General features: G+C 32.6%; 1 protein-coding gene across 8 annotated transcripts in view; it reads right to left on the reverse strand.

Annotated features, from left to right (window-relative positions):
- The window catches only part of LOC116843465, an 88,760-nt gene extending 76,408 nt beyond the window's left edge, over positions 1-12,352 (reverse strand). For 3 of the 8 annotated variants that reach the window (XM_032813946.1, XM_032813966.1, XM_032813913.1), the window contains exons 1-3: positions 11,044-12,231; positions 7,793-7,983; positions 5,005-5,112 (exon numbers count right to left, since the gene is read on the reverse strand). In XM_032813946.1, the coding sequence (XP_032669837.1) occupies positions 5,005-5,112; positions 7,793-7,983; positions 11,044-11,259 (515 nt within the window). In that variant the 5' untranslated portion in view covers positions 11,260-12,231. Of the gene's footprint in view, positions 1-5,004; positions 5,113-7,792; positions 7,984-11,043 lie in introns of all 8 variants that reach the window. The other 5 variants (XM_032813952.1, XM_032813921.1, XM_032813959.1 and 2 more) reach the window with 5 other exon arrangements.
- Between the last annotated feature and the right edge of the window lie 1,930 nt (positions 12,353-14,282).

The following is a 14,282-nucleotide window of genomic DNA, read 5'->3' on the forward strand; positions in this document are numbered from 1 at the left end:
AGAGAGAGAGAGAGAGAGAGAGAGAGAGAGAGAGAGAGAGAGAGAGAAAGAGACAAGGAGATGAGTCGTGCATTGTCGCGACGAAAAAGACAATGCGCGAAGGTACCGTGCGTGCCTCGAGCCGAAACACAAGAATCTTCAAGAGATCACAACCGTCCGCTTCCCGTCATTTGTATCTTATGTAAACCACGTCTTTCGCTACAGCTCTGAGAATGAAAGTTTTAAGACAAAAAGTGTTTATTAGCTCACATGTTCTTAATAATAGCGTTGATAATCGTAAAATCATAAAATCTACGATTTGAAATCCGTATTAATAGTCGTTACTTGAAACTTGTCTCATGTGAGATACTCAGATTTGAATTTAGTTCTATATTAATTCTTATGGTGAATATAAGTATTTTCTGCATCTTAAGGGGATACTGAAGCTGAAAACTTTATCGACAGAACACTGACATTTTTCCGCAAATTTTACGTTGTATTGCTTACATAGAATTACAAATGCTTTTACGCAGTAAAAGTACGTGCAAAAATAAATAGGAGCATTGCTCGATATGTGATGAAAATGAACAACAAATTTTTAATGTAAAATCTCAAGTTGTGAGTTGTAATATTTGCTTAATCCAAAAGTTCCGTAATTTGTACATACCGAAAGTGTGGATGCTCCAAACAGATTTGAAAAATTTTGAAAAACATTGCTTTACCTTCGCATCTGCATTTGGAAGCTCAAAAATATCGAAAAAGTTTGCAGAAAGATTTTTATACATATATGATTAGATTTTCCGTTGAATATGGTAAAACAAAATATAACATACATTCATGTAAGTTCTGTACAAAAAATACGAAAAGGATTACGTTAGTGACGATCATCTCTGCATTATCGACATTGTTCGAGTTCGTCATTGACTTCAGCATCCTCTTAATAATGAATAGCAGGGAGAGGGCATTACATTACTAGCGCTTTACACTACTTTATGTGAGAACTTTGCGTTTTTTTCACTTTTATGCAATACGTAAGTCAATCCTACAATAATGCAAAAAATACGTAACGTAAAGTAAGAGAATGTCCGACACTCTATTTTTACGTTAAGGTAAAGGTACCAATAGCCGGACATGTTCCTATATCCGGACATATATACGGAAAATTATTATTATTAACCTTAATTATTTCTTTTAGTATAATATAATATTAATGTTTAATTAAAATCTATCAATATTTAAAAACATTTATATGTTGAATTATTTTAAGTATTATAAAAATTATTATTAAATTATATTATTATAAAAAGAAAACTGTAACATGATTAGATACAGGATATACTTTCACGATGTTCTAAATGTTTTTTTAAGAAGTTTGATATATTTGTTAAGATACTTTTTATTGACTTTATTGTTTTTATCTCATAAGCATTACGTTATATATTCCGGAAATGGTAAAGAATACTTATAAGAATGCATTTAGTTAATAAAAAAACTTATTTATAGTTAAATTTTATGAATTTAGCTACTGGTACAATAATTTCGTGATATAATAATTATCTAGTAATCGGCTACACGTTCAATTACCGATGCAACTCGCGTTACACATGTCCTCGCGTGTACCAACAAGCAAATCGAGAAATAACTGTTATCACAACATTTTTATAAGTAAAGTTAATTAAAATTATTGTCAATAAAAGTTTAAAGAGTAAGTAAATATTGACACATTAATCAATGTAATTTGAAAGTGTATATTTTAACTACATAACCTCTATACTTATATACCCAGGTAGCATAGAGAATTCAAAAAGAATTCAAAAAGAATTCAGTCGTATGTCACCAATTCTGAGTTTATTTTCAGATATAAAAAGAATTTTTCAGAGTTCAGTTCAGTGAAAAGAATCCTTTTAGTATCTAAAAATGAACTCAGAATTAGTGACATACGACTGAATTCTTTTAGAATTCTCTGTGCTATCTGGGTAGCATTTAAAATATAACTTCTAAACGGCATCCATGCAAATATTTCGCACTGTTATCTGCATTAATACCGTATGAATTATAGCTTTTTTATAGGATCATAAGTATGCCAAAAGCATAAGAAAAAAGTCATATACACAAAAGGACGAGAATGCTGCTTTGGAAGACATGAAAAACGGTAAAAATAAAAATAAAAAAATCAATCAAAATATGACGAATTTATTTGTAATTTTATTTTAATTATCATGTTTGGATATTGGGTCAACTGAGTTTAGCAATAGGGGCATTGTCCGGGTATTGGTACATTCCTAATCTTGCAAATTTTGATTATTTTTTAAATAATTTTGATAATTTTACTATCTTTTATATCATAATAATACTTCTTAAAGTCTTAGCTTTTAATTAATTATATTTTTACATTATTAAGTATTATATATTTTTATAAAATTAAGCAATTGTAGTATTACGCTGTTAAATGTCCGGCTATTGGGACATTTACCTTACATTACATTTTTCTTTGTGCGTAGCTGTAGGGTTATCTTACATGTCGCGTAATGGAAATTTCTCATGTAAGATAGAGTAAAGCATTCGATAATGTTAGAGCTTCTCTGGTAAGAGTTAGGACACACACACGCCGTCCGCCATTTGTATTCCGCCCGATCTGTTTAACCTTACAATATTTCGAAGAGCCGTAGACCAGTGACAATCGTTCTTTATGTGTTACAAAACGTTTGTAGTTCCAAACGAACTCAATAAGTTGATTTACTCAATGTGTGAGAGAAAAGCTACAGCGTGTGCTTGTCATATCAGTCTTTTTAGAGCATTTGTCTTATTCCTACTAGAGTTTCCCTCTCACTCTCACTCATCTCAGGCGGAATATTAATGGCGGACGGAACGCGGACCAATCAGGAGTAATTGTGTGGTGTCCTAACTCTTACCAGAGGAACTCTAGGTAATATACGTGTGCTGGCCTTACCGCGTCGTACGTCACCTCTCTCGCGCGACTAAACTCTCCTGCTGTCATACACTTAGGGTAAGTTCCATTCGGCGATCACGTCGACGCGGGACATCATTCTGTTTTTGTTTAACATCCAGTGAGGAAGAAAGGCAAGATATCGCTCTCAGTCGACGCGATTGCCAAGTGGAATTTACTCCTACAGTGCAGTAGCTTCACTCTCTAGCTTGTCTATACGTACATTGTGTGATATAAGTGAGAAACTGTTTCAAATGATGACTATTAATATTAGGTTATGTTTGTGCCATTTTTGGGCCGATCGTTATTGAAAATATTTCAGTTAAATTAATTAATGTCAATTTATATAGCGTTGAAATGATCGGTTTTGCGCTCCCAGTGTCCCGTAATTGAGCGAGGCGTTATGCGATTGTGCGTTACACGGAGGAAACTTCTCGTTCGTTCGCCGTGGCAACAAGCGAGAACGTTGCCGACGACGACCATGACTACGCCGACAATGTCGTTTTCGCCCGCGGGTTCGCGTCCTTTATTCATACGTCCCTGACTGGAGAGCTTATTCGTCCGCGAGAGCCAGTCGAAGCGGAGCGAAGCGGATGCACGTCTATGGGTCGGGAGGGTTGCTGCGAGGAAGCCAAATTTGCTTTTCCACTGCGCGTATCTACTCCAATTTGCAGCGCCTTGGAACGTAGCACTCCCGGAAAAAAGAGACCGCCGCTGGCGCTCTTATCCTTTTTTCACAAGAGCAACGGGAGGAAATTCGCGTCTGCATCCTTCGGCGTGTTTTATGCGCCGGTCGACTGAACGGTAGTCCGCTTAGGCGGAGTCGAGTTATTAACCAAGGATCGTGCGTATCTCGCTCGCGTGAGGGTGAAGGAGAACAAGTCGGCGAGGTACTATGAAAGACCGTCAGCTCTGGGTAAATTTTCGTGACCGCCTAAAGGGCTCGGAGAAGCCTGACGATAATGAAAGAAGGATGATATTATCGGTCTTTTTTCAAGAATACGATCAAGTCACATTGAGAGCACTAATTCTTGTTCTATCATTATGATTTCAGCCTTTTTTAGTCATTCGACACAAATATTTGGATGTATAAAGTTTTTAAACAATTTTGAGCATAGTTTAAATCATTTTTCTGGAATAATTTAAAATAAAATCTTAAAGAGAAAGAGAGAGAGAGAGAGAGAGAGAGACTCGAATTTATGATAATAAAGTTGAAATAAAACCAAAATAACTAACTTTAGTTTTGGTTTACAAAAATAGTATTTAAGTCGAAAATTTTACACAGTCTACAAGTGTGCATTTAAATATTGCTATAAATAGATTATTTTGAAATTTTCCAATCCAATATATTAATAGTTAAATATAACAATATAGACCCTAGTTAGGTATGCCAAGACAGAGTATACTTAGCTATGTCAAGATAAGGCTTGATTAGACACATTAAGATTAAATCTAGCTTGGTGTGCCAAAATAGGATCTAGTTAGATTTACAAATTTGGTATTAATTTTCACGACCGTTACATTGCTGTGCAGAGCCTAAGTGGGCTTGCCTTTGCAATAGCTAAACAAAAATGAGAAAAAATACCATTTCTACGTCTTGTTTTAAATTTTTGGGTGGTAAACATATTAATTCCAATCGTCAACTTTTCAGCAATTACCGACATTTTTGTCTGTAAATATTACAAGATTCTAAATCTCTCATAGCGCTCATTAACTTCAAAATTTTAAACAGGGATAAAGTTTACTGATATCAAGTTAGAAAAATGTGAAGTTTGGAAACACATATGTTTTGCTTCTTTTTATTATAATTTTTTTCTCGACTTTATTTAATCACAAGCATATTAGTCATATTCCTTGATGATTTATACCGTAATAAAAAATGAAATATTAGATTTCTGATATAAAATGTTAAATTGAAATATTAAATGTTAAAAATGAAATGTTAAATTATGGAATGTTAAATTTTTCAGTTATGAGCGAGAAAAGATACGCTCGGTAAAATTGGTCCATGTTTAGTGTTCATGTAACTTTTTTCATGTTTAGAGTTCTAAGTTTAAGGTAAAGCGAAACAAACTTACGTGAAAAGCACGTGCACGATGTCGCCGATCACTCCGTTGTGCCGTAGCGGAAATTCCGAGGTCTCGCAGATTGCTCTCAGTAGGCAGTCTCGTCCGGAATACCCGGAGCTGCGGCAGGGAGGAAGAAACATTGGAGAAAAGTCACGTGAAACCGCGGAATTCGGGGATGAGTGTACAAGAACGGATCGCTCGGCGTTGCCGTTTCGCCCCTCGATTTGTTTCGCATTTTACGATTCTCTAAATACTGGGATCGATGGCTCGCATACGTAATTCGTGCCTACGAATACAATACCGGCAGCAGCCGAGTCGGACGACGTGTAACGCAATTCCCAGGTGCTCTGACTGCTCGTAAAACGGAGGAACCGGCGGTGTATTTGCCTGGAAATCTCGCTGATTTTCCTTCTGTTCCGAGCGTCACGATAAAACTTCTCTCGTACGCGACTCGACGCTGATACCCGCGATAATAAACCGCAGCGATCGATCGCTGTTGTTTATTTCACAAGGGGAAGTCTGGAAGTGTCACTCACCGATTCTGACGAAGCTTGAATATATTGTAGAGAAGCTCAAAATAACAGATATGCATTTCTTCTTTTGATGAGTGTTTTTTTGGGTATTTAGAGATATTTAGGGGTTGAACCAATCCTTCGAGACTAATTACATAACTTATATTTGATCGAATATCTTTGAAAATGTAAGATGAGAAAATGCCAAACAAAATTACCGAGCAAAATTGATATAAAATGTAATAACTATGTTTATAACTATGAATTTTTTTAGATTTTGCAAAATTTTTTTTACATATGTTTTCTCAGACGTTTAGGAGTTGAAACCTTTGAATCTAATTTCATAACACATATTTGATCACGGGCGAATATCTTTGAAAACATGAGATAAATGAGAAAATGTTTTAAATAAAATTGTGTGAGACACATGATGTATTTTATAATTATAAATTTAGATCTTGCAACATTTTTCTAAAAGTGTTTTCTCGAACTTTTAGAACTTGAATTAACTGCTCGAAACTGCTTCTATAACACATATTTCATCAGCGTATATCGAGTGAATATCTTTGAAAACGTGAGATATGTGAGAAAATATTTTGAACAAAATTGCATAATGTATGATGTGTATTATAATTATATATTTACATTTCGTATCAATTTCAAATTTTTTAATGCATTTCCAGGTCTTATTATTTTTACGAACTTATCTTTTAAAAATGATTAAAAAGATATACGTGTGTGTGTATGTAAAAATTTTGTGCCAAATTCAACTATGTATAATAAAATTATTTCCTGTATCGTTATTTTTTGGATATATGAGATATGAAGGTCGTATTATATAAGTACAAATGCATCACGGACAGACAGAACGCGATCTGCCCCTACGTGTCTGTAATTATTTATAGCGCGGCATTTACTAATCGTACGAGAAATCAATTAGAAAAATATATATGTCTCTTAGTTTTGCCTTTTTTATATATTCAAAGGTTTATAAAAACTAGTGATAGACATTTCCAGGCTTTCCACGGTTTCAGCGTACATTGAGAGAAAAAGTGGTTGAATTAATGAGATTTTGCTTGAACGGACAAAATTCATTCAAGTAAACATTTAGTCGATTAATCCTCTACTGCCCTACTGTGATTCTGAAATCACAATTCAGTTTCATCATTATTTATCTCGAACATGAATGTCGTTACTGTCTTGACCGATGTGACGTGAAAGTCGCAATATGGCTGCTTTTTTATTACGTTAGCAGAGATGGTAAATTAATATTTATACTGCCTATTTTGGGAAAATAAAAGAATTAGACAAGTAAAATTTCATCTTATATGTATTGAATATTTTAGTTTTAAACATTTTATGTACATGAAAAATTGTATAAACATGAGAAATTAATTTAGACAATAAAAGGTTAACTACATTATATAGTTACTATTATACAGAGTGTCCTACCTAATTTGACCATCTTAAATATCTCGTTTATGTTTTATGATAGAAGAATGCCAAAGGGGGACATTATTTAGTTCGAGGAGACAAATTCTGTAAAAAACAAGAAATTTTTCTTATTTTTCTATTTTTTTTTTCTTATATAAAAAAATAACAATGACTTTGAAATCCTAAAAAAATATGACCTTGAGAAAAATTTCTTATTTTTTACAGTATTTGTCTCTTTGAACTGAATAATGTCCCCCTTTGGCATCCTTCTACCATAAAACATAAGCGAGATATTTAAGATGGTCAAGTTAGATAGGACACCCTATATATATGTGTATGTGTGAGTATATGTATATTAATTAATTTAATGATTGCGCCTTGGTCACAATAGCTATATCAATGTAATTTATTGTTACATTAACGTGTCATTTGTTCAATAGATACAATATTTTTTTGAAAATTGCCGATTGTCAATCCAACTGCTTTTTTTCTAAGTGTAGGAACAAGATGAATGATAATTTTGCGGTAAAATTTTGCGGCCAAACAGTTTACCAGAGGAAAATATTTAGAGAATACATGTAACAGTAATGAAGAATCTTGTAAAAGTGCCGTTCAACATGAGAGAGGAAATTCTGCTTAATTAGCGAATGACAGAATTGCTCGAAATGCTCGATCAGCTGAAAATTTCGAATATTGCGCGAGCTATTTACAGACAGTTCGCCAGCCGATAAACCCATCGGACAGAAAACAACAAAAAAACGAAGACACCGCGAAAGGATTATATAGAGTCGTTGGCATCGGGAGAGGCACGTTAATTAACGTAAACGGCGATTATTTGTTCGCGAACTTACTTCTCGAATTTATTTTCCAGAACTCGATAGATCGCGACTCTGTCGATACTTCGCCTCTTTCTTTTTCCCTCGGCGTACCAAGGCTCGAAGAACGTTATGTTCGCTGGTAATTTGTAGTTGGCCTCGAAGAAGTACGACAGAGAGATTGAACTTAGCGGATCGTCGAGCGGCACCGAAAGAGCGACAAAGATCTGCAAGGGAAACGTTAATAACCTGATTAGAGAGCGATTTTATTTTCACGTTAGGCATCCATTATCGGGAAAGATTTAATACAGAAACATTATTGCTTCTTTTCATATAAATTCTTTTCAATTTTTATATATTATATATTAGAGGTATCTATAAGGTATTTATAAATAGATATCTGTAAAAGGTATCTGTAAGAAATTAAATGTTTACAAGATACTTATCCTCATCAATTGCTACATCTGTGTTATATAGTATACAGAGTCATCATTCTCTAACTTCGCGAGAGCGTAAAATAGATTGTTTCACTTGGAAAAAATATTATAAAAAAAGTTATTGACAAAATTCGTACAAAAAGAAGTAATATCAAACGGTTTACGCCAAGTGAAATTAATTTCATACACAATAAATATTGTTATAACTACATTGCATATATGAACACTACATTAGGTATCTACTGACTTTATTTTCTGATAATTACACAAAATTAGGAAAATATAGTTTTTAAAAGCTTATTTAGTAAACATACAAAAGTAAAAATTTTAGGAAAAGTTAAATAAATTTCACACGCACACACAAAACACTTGGCATGCCAGAGGGGATCGCATTAATACTTTTAGCACTTTACGAAAATCTTTGGAGCATATGTTGTACGAGTAACATTGAAAGAATAGGCACGCCAAGTGTTCTGTGTGTGCGTGTGAAATTTTATCCTGGCACGCCAAGTGTTTTCTGTGTGCGTGTCAAATTTTATTTAACTTTTCTTAAAATTTTTATTCTCTAACTTCGCGAGAGCGTAAAACAGATTGGAGTGAACATAAAAGTCCTATACCGTTTTGCGATATTCGTAACAATTGAGATATTAATTAAAGAAAATTGGTAAATGCGCGATATGGTAATGTAACAATAAATTATATTAATATAGCTATTATGACTAAATCGCAATCATTAAATTAATTGACACACACACACACACACACACACACACACACACACACACACACACACACACACACACACACACACACACACACACACACACACACACACACACACACACACACACACACACACACACACACACACACACACACACACACACACACACACACATATATATATAATAGCAACTATATAATTTATTTAATCTTTTACTGTCTAAATTAATTTGTCATGTTTAAAAAATTTTTCATGTATATAAAATGTTTAAAACTAAAATACTCAAGATAAAATTTTACTTTTCTAATTCTTTTATAACGCTATATAACGATGTGTGTTGTGTATTTGTACATTAAGTCAAATTGAACAAAACCTTTTATCATTTTGCATATAACTACATAGATTTTTAATTACTCATGAAAGAAAATTGTTACACACATGATCGTGCGCGATAATGTACAAATTTTTCTCAGTTAATATCTAAATATCTATGTGGTCATTTGCAAAATGGTAAAGAACTTTTTTGTTCAGTTTGACTTAATGTATAAGTATACAATGATAGACGACGAGTAGGTTGTACTATACATACATCTAAACAAATTAAAACATAATGTGAATATAGGCATTATTAATATAAATTTGAGTATCGTATAACTCGTTATATACGAGCACGTGATATATATTTGCTGATCCATAATTAAAACTTACTAAATGTTTCTAATTAATTTTTTATAATTTAAAACGAACTAATTTAAAGTCTAATAATTTCGTCCTAAAACTGTGATATTAGTTACTTATATTGATATCAAGAGTTCGACCGACAAATTTATGTAAATGATTGAAAATTACTTTAACCTTCAATGATCCATAATTAGGGCTGTTACCTTATTTCAAAATAAAACATTTAAGCTTTTTGCTTATTTCAAAATAAAACATTTAGCTTGCAGGAACGCTTTTATTTTTTAAACGGTAATAATAAGTTAAACACCTCATCCACATACAAATATTATAGTAAAAAAATAATATTTATACAACCTATTAGTAGTTTCATAAATCTAAAAAGTCAGTAAAGCAACTCATATTCTAAAATTTTTCTTAAGAAGATATCATACTTGATAGATACCTTATCGACAAAATACTGATATTTTCTGCAAAATTTATATCGTATTGGTTGCACAGAATTACAAGCGTTATACACACTGAAAGTATGCAATAATATTGAATTGGAGCATTGAATAATGAATTAGAGCATTGCTTAATACGTGACAAAGACGATAAAAAATTTTAAAATTAGCATCTTGAACTGCCAGTTGGTATAAATATTTACTTGATATAAAAGTATTTGTAGCTTATACTGTACGTGTGTGTTTGCTGCGCTAACAAAAATTTTAGAGATTTCTGTATATAAATTTTCTACAAAAGTAAGTAAATTTTTTAATACTACACTTTAGCTCCGAAAATATATAAATAACATGTGAAATGGGAAGATAATAATTTAAAGCGGAATATCAATATTTCATGTTACTTTGCTTGATTATTTACAATATATTAAATTAGTGCACAAGATATATTGTGTTTATCAGATAAGATAGAAAATGAAATTATCTAATTTCGAAGGATTAATAATTTCTACGAATAAAATGGCCGATATAACCTCGATATCTTTTCAGATTTAACGAGAACTTCCTACGTTCCTGTTAATACTCAAACTTTTTACATATTTTTCAAGAATTTAATAGAAAATTGATAAATCTTTTCCACCAAGTTTTCAAATATTTGTACTACAACATTTTTACTAAATATTATATTTTCTGGTAGCGTAGGAATTGTCTGTTTATATACAGAGTTTACAAGGTAATAAATTTTGCTAAATGCACATACTAAATTTTTTAATAGTACATTTCAGCTCCTAAAGTATATAAATAGCACATAGAAATAGGAGGAGATAATAACTTAAAGCGGAATATCGATATATTTCTTGATTACAAAATTCTACAATAATTTTTACTATAAAATTCTCCCTATAAAGGGAACGAAAAATCTTATTTTCAACATCGATTTTTTAAGGAAGTGACGTCAACGCGGCGAAATATTCATGAATTATTGTTTCAAGTGTATGTACTCACGCCCATATTACTGTTCTCTGAAAACGCCAGCTCTCTGATGGGCCGATGCAGAATCTCCGCAATATTCGAATTCGCCTTCTTCGACAGCACATCGTGGTACATCCACGTCGAGCTCAGTATAGAAAATCTATAAATTAATAAAGCAGCGAGTGTGGAGGATAACTGAAAATGTAGAACGCCGCGTTTAATATATCCGCGAGCAATCTTGAGATTCATTCCGAAGCGTTGACCGACTCAAAACGGAATATAATTCGTTCGTACGCGCAAATATAGGGTAACGGGACAGATTATGGAATACCTTTTTTCAAATCGACATTACTGCAATGTAAATGCATATTTCAACTTTCTAATAACATAGAAATATCGAGAGACATGTTTACTTGCAAGATTCAATTGAAGAAAGTACCTAAAGTTCAATTGCAGCTTAAATGCTAATATAAAAATAAAAAGTGAGAAAATCAGTGGATCGAAAAAATGGAAGATAATATGGACTACCGAAAAAAATTCAAGGAATATTAATAAGTAATAACACAATCAATAAAGAGAAAAGCTTTGCATTTTTGAGAAAACATTGTTTATAATCATCGGACAAATTATTTTGTACATTAAAAAGTTGCGACTATTTATTGAAAAGGTATAAAGATATCATACATACCTTTTGCGGAAAATAAACATAATTAATAAAAAATGAAACAGAAAAAAATTTGTTCCATTGTTGGCGAATTCTTCAGTTTGTTAGTTGTTCAAGTTGTTAGTTATCTGCTTTTCCAATGATTTATATTCAATACGCCTCGCAGAATAGATCCTTTTCATGTCATTAAAAAAATTAGGAATAACAATTAAATGATAAAACATTATTAATACAACTATATTGAGAGTGCACATTGACTGTAAACATTAGTGAATTTATTTTCAGCAAACAAAAGCAACTCGATTTCCACAACTTTTAGACGGAACGTAAATAGAAAATCGTTTACGTCTGAAAATTTCTCGTCTGAAAATAAATGCAACAACTCCCAGTAAGTGCTGTTTTACAGTTGCAGTGCTTTATAGAAGAAATAAGCTCCCATTCTATATTGCCTGCGTATTCCATAATCGGTTCCTTTATCCTACCCGGCGCGGCGACGAGGTCCACACAGGAAATGGTGAGTTCTCGCGAGCTTACAAGATCCTTCCTAACCGGCAAGACATGGCGACTGACTCACATTTGCTCAGAAAACGGCCTCGGTCTGCAGACTCCGGGACTTTGCACCGATCGAAAGGTGCCGCGACGTTTGGATACGCAAACCGGTCCGCGAGTCTGTGCGGTTACGAGTAACGAACGTTAATGTGACGCGTATACGAAGACGTTTTCGCAATAATTAGTCTGCCGTATTTGCGAACGTATTGTCGAACCGACGAAAATCTCGCGATTGTCGCGTGATGACGCTCGAATTTGCGGGAGTGCGAATCGCTAAAACGACGAGACTTTCTTCGCGTGGTGGCGAATTTTCGCGTGTCGAAGCGTGATAATTTTAATCTCTTTGCACGAGGAATACGGAGAATTTCAAGGTGAACAGGACATTTCACAGTTCCGCACTTACATTACATTTTCATGCGTTTGAAATGCTAATTGAAGCTTTTAATATCTTTTTATACATATTCCTGCTCATACATTATACATGTACGAAGGTACGAAGGTTGAATGTATTTTACAAAATTGCAAAGCAGCGATACTAAAATCTCATACCTGCGGATTACCTCTCTTCTATCTCGTATAACACTCGAATTATTCTGCGGTGCATTACATATTCAATATTTCATGGCGCATGATATAGCCGAACATGAAAAAATGTACGATATTAAAATACATATGATTCAACATCTGACGGAGGTCTTATGCGCGCGCGCGCAAGAGAGAGAGAGAGAGAGAGAAAGAGAGAAAGAGAGAGAGAGAGAGAAAGAGAGACGTAATTGCGTTTATTATCACCCTAGGGCTTTTCCCTTTAAGAGCATACTGAGTTATACATAGATAGAAAAATTAATTCTATACGAGATGTTAAATCTAAGAAGAAAGAGAAAAGGATATATATAGGGATATATTCGATTCCACAATCTCTTATGAGAACGTAGAGTGGATTAAGATGAAAAAAAAAGAGCAATTCCGTTTTGCGAAAATTATAATAATGATCGAGATATTAATTTATTTATTATTAAATAATTAATGAGGTAATTAATTTGAATTACTTTAAATTAATTAGATTAATTAGAATTAATTAGATAAATTAGATTAATTTAAATTAATGAGATAAATTAAAATTAATTAAAAGATTATTTTTTATTTTATTAGTGATCATACACACACACACACACACACATACATACAACACGCCCATGATATGGTAGATGAGCTGTAGTAGTGACGTCTGCTGTCGTGTTCATGTACATTAGGTTAAATTGAGCAAAAAAGTTTTCTATCACCTTGCAAATAATCACGGGAATTTTTAATTATTAATTAAAGAAAATGGCAGCACAATTTCGCGTGATAATGCACAAATTTGTTTAAATTAATAACTAAAAATCTATATGGTTATTTGGTCAAGGATTTTTTATTCAGTTTGACTGAATGTACAAGTACGGTAGATATCGTCACTACAGTTCATTTTTTACTATATTGAGCGCGTTTATCATTTACAAATCTTCTTTAATTAATATCTCCATAGTTATTGCGAATATTACAAAACGGTATAGGATTTTTATATTATATTTTTATATTTTTATATTTATTTTTATATTTACCTCAATCTGCCTTTGAGAGATTATAAAATCAAGCTGGGATTCTATATATATATAATATCTATATGTATATAATAATAATAATAATAAAAATAAAAATGAAATAAAATACGAATAAACTTAACATTTAAACCTATATAGAAATGGACTATTGAAATTGAGCAGTTGCGCTGATAAATATAGAAGATTACTCTTCTTTGTTGATCTAAGGATTAGCCCTCACACACAGAATATATTCATGTAAATTACAGCAATTTTTACGATTGTATCTTTTGCTTATAAAATTAAATAGTTTTAAATTCTGCCTTTTCCGTTTTGCTTCTTTAGCTTCGATTATTTCTTGCTTTTCACTCTAAGTAAAGTCTGTTTATAACTTTTCCCTATGCACGATTTTTAGTTGGTTCTATTTTGTCTATTTTCTTTGTTCTATTTTAGTTTTATTTTAGTACAGAACAACACGTTTT

Source organism: Odontomachus brunneus, unplaced genomic scaffold, assembly GCF_010583005.1.
Source record: "Odontomachus brunneus isolate Ranch 3 - 2012 unplaced genomic scaffold, Obru_v1 Obru_scaffold_003, whole genome shotgun sequence".
Lineage (NCBI taxonomy): Eukaryota > Metazoa > Arthropoda > Insecta > Hymenoptera > Formicidae > Odontomachus > Odontomachus brunneus.